The sequence below is a fragment of the Chenopodium quinoa genome, unplaced genomic scaffold, assembly GCF_001683475.1.
Source record: "Chenopodium quinoa cultivar QQ74 unplaced genomic scaffold, ASM168347v1, whole genome shotgun sequence".
In the NCBI taxonomy this organism is placed as follows: domain Eukaryota; kingdom Viridiplantae; phylum Streptophyta; class Magnoliopsida; order Caryophyllales; family Amaranthaceae; genus Chenopodium; species Chenopodium quinoa.
The window spans coordinates 4,076,543-4,095,431 of record NW_018743175.1 but is presented as its reverse complement, the minus strand read 5'-3'; the positions used below and the strand labels follow the sequence as shown (position 1 = coordinate 4,095,431).

At 34.1% G+C, this 18,889-nt stretch overlaps 3 protein-coding genes across 4 annotated transcripts; 2 read left to right on the top strand and 1 right to left on the bottom strand.

The window, feature by feature from the left end:
* Positions 1-1,231: 1,231 nt before the first annotated feature.
* LOC110732859 lies at positions 1,232-1,705 on the top strand. Its single transcript, XM_021912858.1, has one exon. The coding sequence runs from the start codon at positions 1,232-1,234 to the stop codon at positions 1,703-1,705; it is 474 nt and encodes a 157-aa protein (XP_021768550.1).
* Positions 1,706-3,791: 2,086 nt separating this feature from the next.
* LOC110732579 (protein SAMBA-like) lies at positions 3,792-11,355 on the top strand. The gene is made up of 3 exons (XM_021912534.1): positions 3,792-4,079; positions 4,531-4,641; positions 10,948-11,355. The coding sequence occupies exons 1-3, from the start codon at positions 3,929-3,931 to the stop codon at positions 10,974-10,976; spliced, it is 291 nt and encodes a 96-aa protein (XP_021768226.1). The 5' UTR covers positions 3,792-3,928; the 3' UTR covers positions 10,977-11,355.
* Positions 11,356-12,167: 812 nt separating this feature from the next.
* On the bottom strand, positions 12,168-17,582 carry LOC110732578 (heat shock factor protein HSF8-like). Of its 2 annotated transcripts, none has more exons than XM_021912533.1 (3): positions 17,029-17,582; positions 12,800-14,096; positions 12,168-12,467 (listed from the first exon to the last, which is right to left on the bottom strand). In XM_021912533.1, the coding sequence occupies exons 1-2, from the start codon at positions 17,311-17,313 to the stop codon at positions 12,837-12,839; spliced, it is 1,545 nt and encodes a 514-aa protein (XP_021768225.1). In that variant the 5' UTR covers positions 17,314-17,582; the 3' UTR covers positions 12,168-12,467; positions 12,800-12,836. The 2 variants fall into 2 exon arrangements, with proteins under 2 accessions (XP_021768225.1, XP_021768224.1); XM_021912532.1 differs by having other exon boundaries at positions 12,168-12,541; positions 17,029-17,581.
* Between the last annotated feature and the right edge of the window lie 1,307 nt (positions 17,583-18,889).

Genomic DNA, 18,889 nt, shown 5'->3' with positions numbered 1-18,889 from the left:
TCTGATGAATCAGAAAATAAAATAAAAAAAAAGGCTGGTTTGCTGACGCGTGCAGTGAGGGAAGCAATGAAGACGTGACACGTGGCGGGTGCAGGCAGCCAGCCAATCAGAAAATACTAGCCGTTTTACAACGGTTATTTATTTATAATGCATTTTCAGAAAAATATATTTTGTAAAAAAAAATAAAAAATTACCAACGGTCATAAAATTAAATTCTCTATAAATAGACATGCATTTTGATATATTTTGACATAATTTCGTAAACACTTTAAAATCCTCCAAATTTTTATTTTCTTAAAAGTATTTTAAATTTGTAGAAGAAGGTAGTGTTTGCAATTCAGCCATATTGAGGTAAAAAAAAATTTATTTAATTTTTAAAATCAGTTATATAATATAAGTAGTATATATGTGATTTTTTTAAAAAAATAAAAAAAAATTGTAGGCCATGTAATTATATTGCAATATGTAATTAAACAAAGTTGTGTATATTTTGTCCATAAATTTCTAAATTTGTACTTATTAAAGTGTTGCAATTATTGGTTAATTTTTTTTGCTATATATAAATGTAGTTACATAATAAAAGTAGTATATGTTTGGTTTTTGGAAAAAAATCAATATGATAGGCCACAAAATTATATTGCATTATGTAATTAAACAAAATTGTGTATATTTTCTCAAGAAATTTATAAATTCATACTTCTTAAAGTGTTGCAAGTATTGGTTAATTATTTTCTTTAATATGTACATGTAGTTATGTGTTAAAATTAGTATATATGTTATTTTGTGAGGAAAAAAAAAATATTGTATGGCATGTAATGTAATTGCATTATGCAATTGAAGAAAGTTGTTGATATTTTTTTGGATTTGTTATCATTTTAATTTGTTATGGCATGTAATGTAATTGCATTATACAACTGATGAATTGGCCAGAATACTGCATCAAAATGAACTGCGTGGATTTTCAGGCATGATAGGCAGCATTGATTGCATGCATTGGGAATGGAAGAACTGTCCAACGGCATGGAAAGCGCAGTACGCCGGTAGGAACAAGAAAGCAACGCTAATACTGGAAGCCGTTGCAGATCAGGATTTATGGATATGGCATTCCTTCTTTGGGATTCCTGGATCTTGTAATGACCTAAATGTCTTATACCGTTCCCCAGTGTTCGATGAGGTTCTGCATGGTTGAGCTCCTCCGGTAAATTTTACCGTTAACGGCCATGAATACAACATGGCATATTACTTAGCCGACGGAATTTATCCGAAGTGGGCAACTTTTGTTCAGGGTATCACAACCCCTCAACTTCAAGAAGATAAATTGTTCGCTGACCACCAGGCTGCTGCTCGAAAGGACGTTGAAAGAGCATTCGGTGTTTTGCAAGCTCGATTTGCAATAATACGAAAACCGTCACTGGCGTACGATGAGGACATACTGCGAGACATAATGAAAGCATGTATCATTATGCACAACATGATTGTTGAAGATGAGCGCCACAACTACACTCGAGCTGAAGTTCTAAGAGCCTTCTACGAAGAAGATCAACAAGAATCAACACCAGCATCAACATCTACAACGCCACCGTTTGAATTCAACGTAGGCCGACCTACCAACTTTGACTTCAACGCATTTCTACAGCGAAAAGCTTCCCTCTGTGACAGAGAAATTCATCTATCTCTGAAACGTGATTTACTCGAACATATTTGACAACGATACGGGCCACGTAATTAGGGAGAAATTAGACGACTTAAATAAAGCCAAGTACTATGGCGTAGCTACTTTTCCGTACGCAGTCGAGTTATTTTTTAGTTGTTGTGTTTATTTTATTTCCTAAGTTTAATTGCACATGACGTTGCAAATGTAATTGTTCTCTAGTATTGTACCGCTTTTAAAATAAATAAAAACATTTAACAAATTATGAGCTTTTTTTTACAATTTTTTTATATAACGTACTTAATTTTACGACAAATTTTAACGATAAAAAAGACAAAAATAAAAAAAATAAGTTACACATTTTAAACTAGTTTTTATTTATTTGGAGTAACATTGTTAAAATATAAATGAAATAAATAAATAAAGAAGTGTTGTGTAGGAGAGAGAAAGTTATGGTGGGGTATTGAAAAAGTAAGAGAGAGATAGTGGTGGGTGAGCATTTTTTTTGCTCACCATTGGGAGAGGAAATGTGAAAAAAAATTTCCCATGAGCAAAATTGATTTGTTGAGAGAGAAAGTGGGTAGAGAGAGAGTGGGTGAGCATTTTTTTTGCTCACCATTGAGAGTGGTCTAACAAAATTACCGGTTAATCTGGCCTGACTAGATTCCTCGAATGTTATAAGAATGGTAAGGATTCTAAGGAAATACCACCCAAATTTCCTTTAGTGAAGATGGTCTTACAACCTCATTATGTTTGTACGCTATTTGCTTACTTAATGATTTGTAATGTTTAAATTTTTAAATCTTATATTACTCCATACAATCCATAATATTATTATTAATGCTACCAATTGGCTATTGGTGTAGTGGTGATTGAGACTACACTTGGCAAGGAGGACCGCGTGTTCGATCCCACGCAACAACAATTGAGAGGGGACTGGAACCTAACCACCCGGAACTGATCCCCGAATCCGGATTAGCCCAAAGGGTGAACCGGGTGGAACACCCAAAAAGGAAAAAAAAAATAATAATGCTTTCTCGGTTCTTGATTAATAACATACTTTTTATGCTTTTTTTTACTTGTAACACACCTTTCAGGCACGCGTTTTAAGGAGGTGATGATTAGTGAAGGTAAACGAGTGATTTTATCAGAATATTTTTAACACAATGATTAGAGAAAGATTAGGTATTATATGTAAAAATTATGTTGAATATTATGTCTGTTTATATTGTATTATCTCGACCTCAAAGTGTATGCTACATGGCTGTGTTACAAGTAAATAAAAACGGAGTAAGTATGTAAAAGCTAGCTCAAATTTTAAGAAAAGTTAAAGGTGGAGTTTTGGACCAGAAATGATCTACATGATTAGAGAACTTCGTAGAAGAAATGAAAAAAGATAAATGGGTAGAGTGGCTAGGATTGATCGTTGTAGGATTTCTAACTTATACAATAGTGTAAACACATCTAAAATAAACTTGTTGGAATATTGTAAATTTTTTCAAAATAGCATTGTTGCAAAGTGCAGGCTTTTCTCTTGTGGCGAGCGAGTTCAAATTTCTCAATATAATGTTTAAATGGCGTAAACACAAATAAAATGACTTATATTAATTTTTTTATATTTTTTGTCCTACTATTTTTTTTTCATTTCCTTCTTCCTCAATCCCCACCAAGGCACCCATGACCCATATCCACCTTCGTCCTTTTTTCCACATCCTCTTCCCACTACTTTCATTATAACTCTCGGTAATTGTGCTTTTCCCCTCCATTGAAGTTGCTTGAGCTTTCCTCTCATAAACCACTATTTTCACCACCATATTTCAAATCCCTGAATTAAACGAAAACCCTAAAAAAAGGGGAAATTAAAGGACATGATTAACCTTAAAAAGTAGGGGTGTCATCTTCCTCCATTAAAGCTGCATGCCGTCTTCGATTTCTCCTTTAAAAAATTCATTTTCTCCAATAAAGCTCTTTTCTATGTTTTTCTTAAAATCTTTTTTTTTTCTTGGACAAAATTAAAATATTAACTCAATTTATTGGTGAAAATACGAACTTGCCCCTTTAAAATGTGTATTTTCCGTCAATTTTTTTTTTGTATTTTCTTGAGGCTCTCTTTAACAAAATAAAAAAAAATCACGTTGAGAAATTTGGACTTACCCCTTAAAAAAAAAAAAAACAAAAGAAAAAAGAGGGATAGCTGAAGTCCCTCTTGGTTCCGGGATCCTGAGTAAATAAACGATTTGAAGAAGTTTGTAAGCATCATTCCAAAAATCAGAGGCAATGTCGACGGCGGCACTTCAAGGCGGCGGCAGCGGGAGCAGCAACAGCAGCAGCCACCACACTAACAGCGGTGATTTGGGTGTTGATGATTTCCACTTCTCCTCTTCTCAACTCCTCTCTCTCCTTGACTCCAAGGAAGACGCTTTTGAAGGTGACCCTTTCTTTTTTTCTTCCAATCTCTCCATTTTCCCTTGTTTATATTACTTTGACTATCGCCTTATTTATCATTTTATCTGCAATTGTTCAATCTCTATTTAATTTAATTTCAAATTATGCAAAGTATATGAATTTGGAGCTCTAGGTTTAGCTGCTTCTTTTTTTTAATTTTATTGGAAGCTTTTTTTAAGGTTAATTTTAAATCCTTTAACATTTATTTCTATGAAAAAGTATAGCTTTCCTTCAATAATGGCATTAATTGTTAAATTTATTATACCATGATACTCTTTATTTATAATCCTTTTTACGAGGAGGTTGTGGCATTTTGGGTGTGAAGTTGTTATTTTGTTTCAATACAAGATGAACTATTAGGTAGGGAATTTGACAGTCTTTTTTCCGGATTTATATGATGCCGTCCATTGATTGGTTTGTTTTGGCATTTTCAGCACTAAAAGCTGATTTGATGGATGCACTTAACAAAGGAGTTAAGTCATTAGATGAGGATAGCTGGATGTTTGATGGACCTCGGTCACGAATCAACCTCGTATCGAAGCCAGGTTCGTTTTATTTGTCATTTTGGTCATGACTGTTTGAAATTTGCATGCTTTTTCATGGTAGCGTTGATTATGGTAGTTTTGTTTATGTGCTTTGTACAAAAAATCTTTTTTCCAGAGGGGGAATGGAAATTCTATTGTTTTATGTCTACAATGGGGTAACTTGTATGGCATGCCCTACGGTCTATGGAAATGCTTATGATGAAGTGGAAGTTTTGGGAAGAGGTATCCAAATTCCAACCCCTAACTCCGCAATACGACTAATGTGGATGTCAACTTCATAGTTACTATCTGGTACTTCACCATAATGTAACTATCTTTTAAATGATGGCCAACAAGAGCTTCATCATACAAGGTTCAATATCTCCTTGATAGATTAGATCATGGAAAAGTTCTTTGGTTTTGTTGGCTGTGAGGAAGGAGTTGTAGTGATGGTTGTTTAATGAAAGTGATGAGCTTTGGGTGGTTGGTGCAATGAGGATTGTCAAAACGAGAAGGGAATAGTAAAGTTGACTAGGATTGGAATCTAAAGGGGCGTTTGGTTCTGGAAAATGAAAACGGAATGAAAAGGAAACAAATAAGAGGTGGGAAAGGAATCATTTAGCTATTACCTTTTCATTTGTTTGGTTTAACCATGTAAAGGGTATTTGTTAAGAGGAGGGTAAGGGTATTTGTTACCCCAAGTTTTTGATAGTTACAAATGAGGGGTAACCACTACCCTTAGATAATGGTTATTGTTACTATGCCTTCAAAACAAACACACGGTAACGGTATCGGTTTAATCGATTTCGTTTCCAATTCAAAACATATACTAACCAAACGCCCCCTAAGTGTTTAATAGTTAGTTCAAACTTCAAAGTGAGAAATATACTCTTAAACAGTGGCGGAGCCAGTATAATCGGAGGGACGACAACTAAACATCGCAACATTTAACAAAAATATTAAAAAAAAAAAAAACAAAGATAGTTTTATAGTTAAAATTTTACAACTAAAGAATCCACAATATATAATATAGTCCTACAATTCAAAAATAATACGAAAAAAATTACATAAGTTTAATATTAAATTACAATTGCATCTTTCGAGTCTTCATATTTTGAAAACGATCAATGATTACTTCATCAGGAACTTGTAGGAACACCTCCTTCTCAATAAAAGTGACCAAACAATCATTCATGAATTGATCACTCATGCTATTTCGCAACTTACTTTTGACATATGTCATTGCGGAGAATACTCTTTCAACACTTGCCGTAGCAACAAGAAGAATCAACATCAATTTAATAAGCAAATATACAAGAGGATATGTCTTATCCTTCTTGGTATTAACAAGCATCATGGAAAGAGAGTTAAGATCACGCAAATTTTGAAATCTTTCATCATTGTGCATATTTTCCATGAATATATCAAATTGACCTTCAAGTGTCATCAAATCAAAACTCGAAAATTCTTCGGGATAAAAAGAGGCAAGTTTGAGTACCTTTTCTTTGTCAAAAGATGAGAGATTATCTTTAGGACTTAAGCAAGCCATACAAGTAAGTAACTCCATGCTTCTCTCATTGAACCGATTATCAAGTTCTTGAAGATGATGTAGATTTGTTGCTTTTTCGACAAAGCGTCGTGATCTTACTTGAGGAACATAAAGAGCATCCATAGTAGGAACATCAATGCCATGTTTAGTGCAAAATAAAGTAACCTTGTTTAAGAGAGTCTTCCACCCTTGTTCCCTCATTTTTTGCAACACTCTTTTTGTGAAAGTAACTAGTTCCATGACATTTACAATATCTTGCTCCTTTCTTTGCAAAGCAATACACAAATCATTAGTGTAACTAAAAATAGTCAACATCAAGTAAGCCACAAAAATAAAACCAAATGACTCTAATTGTCCTAAAACAATTTGAGCTTTAAACTTATCTTCCGATGCATCATATTTCCCAATGTGAACAAGTACCTTAACAATTGTAGAAAACAAGCGGATGACATTGACAAGACACTTTTAATGAGATTCCCAACGAGTATTTCCGGGCCTCTTCAAACCAAGCTCTTGATTCAAACCCGATCTACTCAAAATTTCCCCACTTCCAATGCTTGAGCAACTTCTTGAGCTTGACTATTACGAATTATTTCTCTTCTCTTGCAAGAAACTCTAACAACATTCAACAAGTTTGCAAGTATTTCAAAAAGCCAACTACAACTATCATTCCTTTTAGTAATGACAACTAGTGTTAGTTGTAGTTGATGAGCAAAACAATGTATGTAGTAGGCTCTTGGAGTATCATTCATAATCAAAGTCTTAAGGCCATTTATTTCACCCTTCATATTACTAGCCCCATCATACCCTTGTTCTCTTATTATAGATGGACTCAATGAATGTTCCACAAGTAGAGACATAATTGCATATTTAAGAGATAAAGCGGTAGTATCACCAACATGCACAATGCCTAAAAATCTCTCCATTACCTTTCCACTATCTCTATCAACAAAGCGCAAAACAAGAGCTAATTGCTCTTTTTGGGATAGACACTTGATTCATCGGCCAATATAGCAAAGTAATCATCACCAAGTTCTTCAATTATGCACTTAGTTGTTTCTTTTGCACAACAATTAATAATGTCTTTTTGAATCGGAGGAGAAGTCATTTAACAATTTCCGGGTGCATTTTCAAGAGTATGTTCAGCTACTTCCTTCATTTTTTCTCTTAGCCATTTGAAAAGCACAATGAAATTACCTCTATTATGAGACTCATCACTTTCATCATGCCCATGAAATCCCAAGCCTTGTCCCAAAAGAAACCTCAAGCAAGTTAAAGATGCATTCAAACGAATATAATATTCACTTTTAATCACATTACTTGCTTTTTCTAACACATTCACAAATGATTTATTTTTCCAATCTCTTAAATTCACATACTTCTCATAGGCAAGATTATGAGCACTCTTAATCCCACCAACATGCCTCTCAAATCGTTCGGGTTTATTCCATTTCCTAAACCCTCCATCAGCAAATGCATCACCCACCATATTACTTTCAACTTCACCCTTGAACAAATAACATACAAAACAAAATGCGGCATCTTCCTCAATACTATATTCAAGCCAATCCCACTTGTTAAACCAACTCACACTAAAACGGCGCAAACTGGATACTTGTCTTTGAGGGAAATTATGAGTTTTTGGTTGCCAAGGTTTTTTGAGAATATAAGCTCTTTTCACCGCATTTCTTTGGTTTTGGGGACAATCCATTATGTTCATTCTTTTCCCGGGATTATGAGGAAAGAGTTCAACATCATATACCAACTCTTCTTCATTCGATGGTACATTACTAGTATTTGAACCACCTATTTCCACATTGTTCTCTTATGTTTGGGGGGATCCAAATGAAGGAGGTTCATTCCCTTGGGATCTCATTCGTTTAAACATGAATTGTCGAAGATCGGGTTGTTCAGTTGTCTTGGACTTGTTTGAATTAAGTGAATTATTCGACATATCCTAATTAGATTGAAAAATATGATCAATAATAATTCAATTACATAATCATACATAAAAAACTATTAAACAATTTTAACACACTTGACAAAATAACAACCCTAACATTGGGATTTAAATAATCAACAATAAAATAATTGGGCTTAAACAATTAAGTTATTATAATAATTAAACAATTCAGTAAAAAACAATTAAAATTTGGTGAACAAATAATTATCAATTATAAATTGGGATTTAAACAATTAAAAATTAGAAACTAGGGTTTAGAGGAATAATTAGAAATTAGGGCTTACTTGTTTAATGTAAATTAGAGAAAAGTACTTGATTGTCGCCGGAAAGTTGTGAAAGTTGAAAACGTGTGATGTCACTCTCGTCAAATTGGATTTTGGAGTACGGTTGAATAGTGGGGCAAAAGAACAAACTCAGCCTTTTTTTTTTTTTTTTTTTTTTTTTTTACAGTAAGTTGTTTGCAGACTTTGGATAGTTTTGTTTGTTTTTCTATTCTTTTACCTTGTCATTTCTTTTACCTTTTGCCTTTTGATTTTCTTTTTTTTTTTTTTTTAATAAAAGATGATTTTTTTTTCAAGAAAGGGGGGACAGCTGTCTCCCATTGTCCCCCCTTCCCTCCGCCACTGCTCTTAAAGTTTGAGTTATAAAGCCTGATCTGGTCTTATGGAAATTCTTTGAAGGCGTGAACTGTAGGCTTTATGATGTGGCTAACAACTAAAATGAGAGGCATATTGGTTTCAAAAAAAGAAAAAAGAGGGGCATATTGGGCTCTCATAATATTATCTCGAGTAGGTGGTTTACATTATTACTTACCGTTGTATGTATTCTATCACTCAGACTGAATTCAGATTGCTGGTATACTTTGTACTGGATCACTCATCAATTACTTTGTACTAGATCACTCATCAATATTAGGGGACATCATATTAGGGGAATTTAGCATTGATCTTGTCTGACTTTTCTCTTGATGCTGAATCTAGCTTATTCGTATTGAAGAGAGCTAACTCTTGTTCTTCACTTCTTTGGGCTAACTTATGACCTAGATTCACTAGTTTTCTGTTTTGCTGATGTCTACTATAATGATATAATCCTAACACTTGAACTTTCATGCATCATATAATTCCTACTGGAAGGCCTGACTTTTATTGAGAATTGAGGGGGAAAGTGGGGGTACTGTTTCACTTGGTACTTGGTAGTTGAGACAACTTTTTTGCAGGATACGCCTATACCTCATGTAGTACTTGCTAAGATCCAATATTGGAAGGCTTAATTCAGTAGCGCAGGGTACTTGTAAAGTTGTAAGTGCCTATGTGGTAACAATTGACCGCAGCAATTAGGCAAGCTACTTTTTCCTGGAATCCTAATATACTGTGAAAACAGGCCTTTGGATGCTTACTCCTTTTTTGTTCCTGTAATGTGGCAGCCTGACCTTTTGGTGAGAGTCTGTCCTTAAACTTGGATGTTGCTGATCAAACCAAATAGTTAGACATTATTAGTTGAAAGGAGGGATAAATGTTTATGTGACTGCATAGAAAGTTGCATCACTTGTTGGCTATGCATTTGGTATCTTCTTTACAGCAGTTTCTTAGTCTCATGACTACCCCATCTTTCTTTTTAAAATAGTCGTTCAACCAATATCAGATTTTGCAACACTTAACCATGTGGCCTTGAGCTGAATCCTTTTATTATAATTGAGGAGTGATACCGTGAGAAATGAGGTCAAAATGTTCCATTGCAACTAAAATCATTTTCATCTATGAATACTGCAATGCTAGCAACTAGAATTTTGCAATATTTATACTCACCTGGATTGGATATTATAGTGTTATCACTCAAACCATGTAGCCTTGAGCTGAAACCTTTTTTAAAGCTAAGTGTTTGACTGCAAGTTTGCAACTATATACAAGCATTATCATCTTGGGCTAATGAAGAGATCCCACCACCTGAAATGGACATCACAATGTTAGCAACTAGAATGGTGTATTTAGAGTATTTTTCAACTTTACTCCTCTCTCTCTGGATCCACTTTTAGAATCAGTGTTGTATCATCATGTTGCATACAAAAGTAGGAAGGACTATTATATTTTTGGAAGTCACAAAAGGACTTTTATTGTATGGACTTTTGTGAGCAGTTCTTAATTTGTTCATTTGTTATAGTATGAGTTTTTATTTAATTTCATAATACAAGTAGATACGGAGTAGTACTCTACCACTTCATATTAGAAATTTTTTTCGTTATCTTCCCATGTGCTTAATGTATTACTCCCTCCGTTTTTTTTAAGTGCCCCACTTTTCAACAATGGCCGTTTATATTCAAGTGTCCCATTACCAAATTTAGAAACCCCACTCACATTATATATTAACCCACTCTCTTCCTTTTGATCCCACCATTATTTTATAATATTTCCTCCTCACATTAAACTTAGTGGTCCCCCATTTATATTTCTCTTTCTTACTTTTCCAAATTTCTTATTCGTAATCATACTCAATTGTATACTACCTCCGTTAACATTTAGTTGCAACTTTGGAATATTTTATATCTCACAAATAATACTCCAAAGTTGCAACTAAAAGTTAACGGAGGTAATATTATTTTACTCTTTTACCTAAAAACTCCGCGCACACCCCAATGGGGCACTTAAAAAAAAACGGAGGGAGTATTGTTTTGCTCTAGTCTATGACTTAAACAGGCTTCTGTGATTGTGACAATGTTGTTGACTTCAAAATCAATTAAGAGCATGCATTATTTTTTTAAGGACTTATGATGGTTACTACGTTTATTATTATATTGATTTTTAGCTGTCCTGGAATGCAGGTAGGTCCTTTGCAACAAGGAATGCCTAACATTTAGATCACTGAAAGTTTGGACCGCATTAAGTCAAGGTTTCCCATTTCCCTTTGTATACTGCTGCAACTATATTGTCTTCTGTAGGGAAGCTTACTGACAAGGTCATTGCCACTCAACTATCAAAAACTTAAAGAAGACGAATGAATTGATTGCTGAATCAAAGCTTTGAAGATAAAGCTAGAGCATTTGTTGTAAATTGTGGAATATATATATTTAAGAACTGATTTTAAATTATTTTTTTTTTATATTTATATTCTTGGGATGCTTAAGCTTCCAATTAAATGTACAAGACAAAATCTGCGAAAATTACACAAATTGCTTTAGCCTTCCTGGTTCTGCTGTTCTGCATACCTTGTGTATGTTGTTTTCCAGTAACTTTTGTTGCTACAAGAATCTACACATCTGATTTTATAGGAAATTGCATTCAGAAAAAACTTTTCACAAAGTTTCAACTTTGTTATCAATCTACCATATTCATAGAGAAATGTGTTATTCTTCATTAATATGAGAGTACCACGGAGGTAAAAAAAAAAAAATACTCCACTAAATATTCAAATAACAAACAATATTAGCTGACTATAATTCAGAGTCTGAAATTAATGCTTGCTTGTATAGATTCAGATGTTTACTGAATCGCAGCTTCACACCTTAAAGTCTTCGAATTATAGAGCGTTTATCTTATAGCTACGTTACCAGTATTGGAAAAGAAAATGAACTAAATGACCTGCATTATGGAATATCCCGCAATATCTTACTAAGAACTCAAAGTTAGATATGTGCTGATATTAACTTCAACAGCAGGGTTCATCATCAGGTCATTCTAACAGTCTGACCAGAGGACGTTTTTGCACGTAATATAAGCCAAATACAAACTGTCTATCCTACATTTGAAACTGCATCTGTCGTAGGTGTTCAATGAAAGCAGTTTGAATAATGAAACAAATTTAAAGAATTTAGGTCCATGCTAATCTTGTCAAAACCGAACAATTGTCTTACAAAACTTAGTTTGTCTGAATTACAAAAGAAAAGCACACCATTAGTGGTAATTTAACTAAGACAAGAACTATCAAAAATAAATATGATTGAGACACAATCAGATGTACCACTGACATTTATATTGATATATTGAATGAGAAAATCTCATAAAGGGGTCAAAGCGCAAACACTATACATGGGTGAGGCCAAGCTAAAAGAAAGATATGACAATTACCTCTGGAATTATAAGTTCACAGTTAAAAGCCAGTTTGCTACATTGCAACACGAGCAAAAGAATTGTGCAAAAAATTTACATCAAAGATGGAGTAAATCTTTCATCAAACCTAAATTGCTTCACTGTCTTGTACAAATTAATCTTGATATCAATACAATTGGAAAGAAGCATATCACAAAATGACCAACTCCTTGCCAGAATGCTGCATAAGAATCCATGGTCTGGGCCAAAAAATGTATGAGCCAGAGTTGGCTGTTCTACACGGGATCTGGAAGAGCTGTAAGGAAAAATGTTCATCAAGAAAAAAAGCATGGAACATATATCATTAGGCCTTCCCTAGTGAGTTGAAACCTGCAATCATAAACATCTTTACAATGTTAAAGAAAGCAAAAGCCTAAGATTCGAGCACAAACATGTCACGATTGTTTCTAACTACACAAGAGGATGTTTGAAAAGTTTCAGAACAAATAAATAAAAGGCATAGAAGGATTTGAAGCAAAAGAAAGGTCATATGTGCAACTGACAGCTGAGTATACAATACAGAAATGTTATGGTATCATTTTGGACATTAGAAGTAACGGCTATGCTGATTCCGAGTTCTGATTATACCTTGGATGGTAAGAGCCATAACTGTACAGATGGCTAATCAAAGTAATTGGTTATCTGAGTTTAAAAGACCCATTCGTTCTGTAAGCTGATCCATTCTTTGTCGTTTGTCCCACCCGTTATCTAAGGGCTGCACTTCTTTTACCTCTGCCGAATTTTCAACATTAGGCATCTCAGGCTCATTGTTATCACTGGGAATTAGATTGTTACGGTTTATAAACTGATCCCAGGAGTCTTCATCAAGAAACAAATCTAGATCAGCATCAGGAGGCAACTCAATGGGAATTGTCCCGTCAAAGTCAACAGATGCTAGATCCATAAAGTCACCGTCTCCTGTCTCATTTAACAGGAAATTTCCCCCAGGAATGTCCACAGAATTATGTACAATGTCAGGCAAAGAGGACATCTCTGGCATGACACTATTTGTCGGCGGAAGACTCACAGAAGGTATTGTTTCTGGGCTTAAAAGCCCACTTATTTCTGAGAGCGCAGGAGTGGATACAGTTTCAGAACTGGTCATAACAGGAGACGACTTTATCATAGATACAACAGCACCATCAGGACCACCAGCACCAATCTGAGAAGTTGGGATCACATAAGCTGGCACAGAAGTTGGTGGGACCTCTTGAAGGGTAACTCCTGATACCCGATTTGCTGCTGTCTTATTTTCCATTGCACTAGTAGAAGATGAATCGCCAATGTAGAAATTATCTGAGTTGCTATTGTAATTGGCGTCCAAATTCCTTAGCTGCCGGAGCATTGCCTGTGTAGAATCATTCCCTAAGGGTTGGTATTTCACAATTTGTCCATCGGGAGGGGTAGAGTTTTCACTCTCAGTAACACCATCTTGCTTAAGCCTTCGTTTCTTGTTAGCTTCAGATATGCGCCTGCTACTCTCAGTTTGCTGCTGTACAAATTGAGCCAAGAATCCAGGACTCTTTACAGCTTTTGCTAAAAATGACATCATTTGCTGCTGGCGCTGTTCCATTCCCTGCAGACGTTGTACCATGGTTTGCAACTGGTTATCAGTTGACTGCTGTTGCTGTCTCAATCTAACAAGTTCTTGCATAAGCACATTCTTGTCCCTTTTAAGCCTCTCCACTTCTTCCTCCAGCCCAAATTTACCCACCTCAACACAAGCTCCAACAGATGAAGTCTGTCCATTTGCTTGTTGTTGATGTTGTGGACCTTGTCCATGAGCAGGCTTTCGCCGAGTGATATTCTTAAGCAGGTGTTTCTGGCCCCTTAAAAATCCCTCATTTGCAAATTCCCAGCGGTCTGGATCCACCTTTCTAAAGCCCTGAAGGTCAAAGAAAACTCAAAAGATAAATATTATGGGCAATGCTTTCATAATAAGAGCCAAGAAAACATGTACCTAGCCACATACTTTATGTTGGTGCAAGAACCAGTAATAGAAACAAACTTTTTCATTGGCTACTAATATATATAATATTTGCATTAGAAATGATACCATAAAACCAACTTGAAATCTTTCATACTACTTCCTTTGCTCCTATATCACAATTTCACATCTACCCATTTATGAGAGATAGTCCAACAGAACAAAATATTCTACTGTATATCAGCACAAGTTTACAACAAATCATAAATACTTCCTACATTCTTTATTAGTTGACACATTTGATTTTGGCATATTAAGGAGGTGTGATAAAGGAAGGAAAAAGACAGTAATAATCCTACCCACTCAAAATTGGGTGGGGGTAATGTGGGGTAGTAAGGGTAAAGTATGAATTGTACATAACAAAGCTTTACCATAAAAAGAAACGTGTCAACTAAATAAATATTTTCAAAAAAAAATATGCGTCAACGAAAAAAAAAACAAAGGAAGTATACTGCAAGGAGTCAAACAAAAGAAGGCAAACAATCAAGTGGTACACCAACAGTTTCCCCACCCTACAAGATAAGGGTCTGAAACTCCTCCATTGCATTATTCATTTATTCCCTCCATCCCAAACAACATTCTTTGACCTTTTGGTGCTCAAGATTGCGCATTGATTTTTATAGTTTCCAACTACAGCTGAGAGTAAAAATTGAGTTGGGGAACAAATTTTAACACATGAGAAAGAAAAAATATATGTGGGTGTGGGTCCAAGGAGAGAAAGAAAGGAGGGTATAAAAAGAAAGTCAACTTTAGACTGGTACATCCTATTTATTAACTCTGAAGTGCAGACAAAGGGAGTATATGTTTGCATAATTTATGAGATTCTATGGAAATATCTTGGGTATATACTATTCTACAACAGCAGTATTTTCACATTGTAACTTCTCTTAAGAAATTAAAGGTCAATACCATTTAAGTTTCACCATTTTAAAGTCAAATAGAGTTTATTTGGAAAGGTATTAGTCATCTTTTGTTTTTCTTTTGTACGATATTCATAAAAGAGCACATATTTACTCATCAATATTTCTCACAACCTTTTTTTTTAATCATTCACCCTTGAGATAAGCATTAGCTTATGCATAAAAAAAACATTTTACACATATTTCCTCCCTGGTAAAGATAGTAGAAAACCACAGAGAGGATGAAACCAAGTCTGTAGGTATGCCACACAGCGTGCACAAAATCACAATCACCCACATAACATTGGCTTTCAAAACCCACCACCCCACCCCTTTCTTCTCCCAAACTTAAAAGGGACCAAAATTAGCAATCCAGCCTCTGTCATAGCAGCAGCAATCAAGTCAATTTAAGCCTGACACATACACTTACAAGAAAAATATCTTCTTTCTTTTTCTTGACAATCCCTAACACCCAAAGAAGGGGAGAAAACAAAGAGGAAATGACCCATCATGCTCAAGGCTGCTTGCAAAATAAGCTGGCAGGAGTGAGTTCAGTGACAAACAGCTTACAGTATATCCAGAATTGGAAGATCTCGGACTACTGATCAGTATTAGAAAATTTTGTTCCTTATAATGGCACCCCTTTCAAAGACATTTCCAATTTTCCACTCTGCTGCAGGCTGCCTGCAGCAATTAAAATTCTTAGGATCATTGCATATTTACCATAGTACACAGTGCAAATGTGCTTCGAGTAAGCTCTTTTACAAGATGTGTACAATATAAGGACTTCCTAACACTACTCATCTACTCCAAACTGTTATGATTCCTGTCAAATTACACTTAATCTTCCATATAGACAGTAAAATACAGAACATTGCTAAAAATCTCAAATTGCTACAAACTCAAATTTCTATAAAAAAAAACACCTCCATGCTTCAGGACCAAGGCCACTTAAGAAAAGAAGAAAAGATCCAAACATTGCTTATCTTCAGAATATTAACAAGCGAGAGAAAAGGGAGAAAGGTAAGATCCAAAAGGAAAACCCTACATGGTACTCTCATATTTTTGACTTAACTATTAGATATCCTTTAACTCTCATTCACATTGACCTTTAATTGACATTTCCTTTACAATTTTAATAGAACTCTCATTCACATTCCAAACCCCTTTGCATTTCCTTTAGCCACTCGATATAATTTTTTGAAAAAAGGCCTGGATAATTAGGACGGACTTCTCACCTTCCCCTGCCCCATCCCAACTTCCCGTGGAGGGATTATTAGCATCTACAGACCCTCTACAATTTATAGGAAGCAAACAAGATCATGAATTATGGCCCTCAGCATGTTTCCACTTGTTTTAATAAATAAGTTCAAATAAGGGTTATAAGTTCAAACAAGAATACATATAAAATTAGATAAGTTAAGTTCAGGAAAGATAAGGGCAACCCAAGTTTCAATTTGCAACTAAATTAAGTTCAATTAAATGAAAATAAGGAGAATAGAGCACGCCCTAAGGCTATTGCTCAGACAGGCAAATCATTGGGGCAGTAATATCAATTGTAGAAGCTACTGTAGAAAGCAAACAATTATGTAAACAATTATAGACTAATAATTGAAAAAACAAACAAAAAAACCATAACATATCTATCATTCATTAGAATCATTAACCAGATTGTTCTATAATTGTAGTTTCTACTCTTTGCTAGCGCAATTAATCCCAAATGCCAATCAACTAACTCACTAGTCACTACTACACTCCAACAAACAATAACTTGAATAACAGTAAAATTGACATTCAGCCATTCATGACAACATTAAAACACATTTTAGCATCAAGAGTAAAAATCAACCAAAACCAACAAAATAAACAAAAGTAACCGCCAAAAAAAAAAAAAAAAAAAAGAGATAGAGTTAAGGATTGATTTAGCATACATAGGTGTTAAGCTGTCGAACAAAACTGGAGAAATTGTTATGCTTAAAATATTTAGGCAAAAGATCTCTAGCAAACTCAGGAGGGTTCCAAACGATGAAGCTATTATGAGTAGAACTCCATGAAACTACCGAATCAGTTGCCGGATCATCCACCATATCGTAAGTTTTACAGAGAAACGGAGGCGGACCATTAACGTTTGACATCGGCGTCGGAGTATTGCCGCCGGTAGTGGTGGTTTCGGCGGCGGCAGGGGTTGTGGTGGCAGTTGTGGATGAAGAATCCATTGATTTCGCCGGAAAAGAGTTGATCGAATCGGAAATTGAAGATTAGGGTTTAAGTTGGGGGAATTAACATTGAAGGGTAAGAACCCTAGAAAAAAGAGGAGAGAGAAAGAGAACGTTATTGAGGGTTTTAATTGAATTGACGGAGATGGTGGGGGGAAGGGATGGAAGGAAGGGTATCTTCAATTTTTGCTGTGTCTCACGGGGGTTTGCCCTGTGCCACCCTTTTCTTAATTTTTTAATTTATCTTCTATAATTTCAATTAAATTTTATTTATTTTTTTAAATATTAATTGATGCTCTTTTTTGTTAGAAAATAAATAAATAATAAAATAAAATAAAATATGAGTGGGTGGTTATATTTTGTGTTCTATTAGATTTGAATTTATCAAAATTTATTTAATCTGATGATATTTATTGCACCGGAGTTTAATTTATTAGACCCGATTAAAACTTATTATAAACTCTTAAATAATAATAATAATACTAGATGAAGCTTTATTTGTATTTTTCAAAACAAATATTTTTTGTATTTATGCGATAAAATATTATTTTATTCGTTGTACATAGTATATCATTTAGTATTTTTATTTTAAAATAAATTGTGAATTTTAACTCATTCGTTATATATTTAGATAAAATATCTAATCTTAGAAGATAATATTTTATATTTAATTCATTTAAACTTTAAAATCAATTTTGCTTATGTGGGATTTAAATTATTTAATTCTAAAAAATTTTACAAATCTCTTATTTAGTTGTCTATAACTAAACTTTATAATCCTAAATGACGTGTTTAGAAAATTTTATCCGTGGCTCTCTAAAAACTCTGGAAAAACTCCCTTTATATATATACTAGTACTAGTATTGTGCATGGGCGATACCCGGATTATTTATAAAATTATGCAGAATAGTAAAAAAAAATTAAAATGATTAGCATAAAAAAAAATATATTGAAATGCTTTTTAAGTGAAATCCATAAAATTCTAAGACATTGCTAACATTAATCTGAATACTCTTCAAGATTCTCTTGTATTGTACCGTTTATGTTGTGTCCTAATTTTAGTAGTTTTTTATTTCTTTAATTTCATTAACAAAATCACAAACATACACAAAAATATTACAACCAAATACGAAGAATACTTGATTCAAAAGCTTTAATGGTAAATCAATGGTAAATTAAAAAAAAATTAATGACACATGACCATATTTATAATTAAATCAATGGTAAACTAAAAAAATTTAATGACACATGGTCATATTTAAAATTATAATTACTCGGCTATTCGTATAGGAGGAAAATTCTATTGTTAATTGGATATTCATATTAATTATAATATGGGGTGGTTTGCTATAAGTAAAATTTTATCGTCAATAAATTATTTTATGTATACTTTTTTATCCTAAACAAATCTATCCAATATAATCTAACGTGGCATCTAATCTAATCACAATAATACCTATTTATTGTCTACGTGGCGCGACACTTGGTGAAAAACTGGAATGCCAAGTGTCGTTGTCTCGTGGTCTGGCTGCGAGACCGACTTTATTTATTTGTGATATATATGATATAATATGAT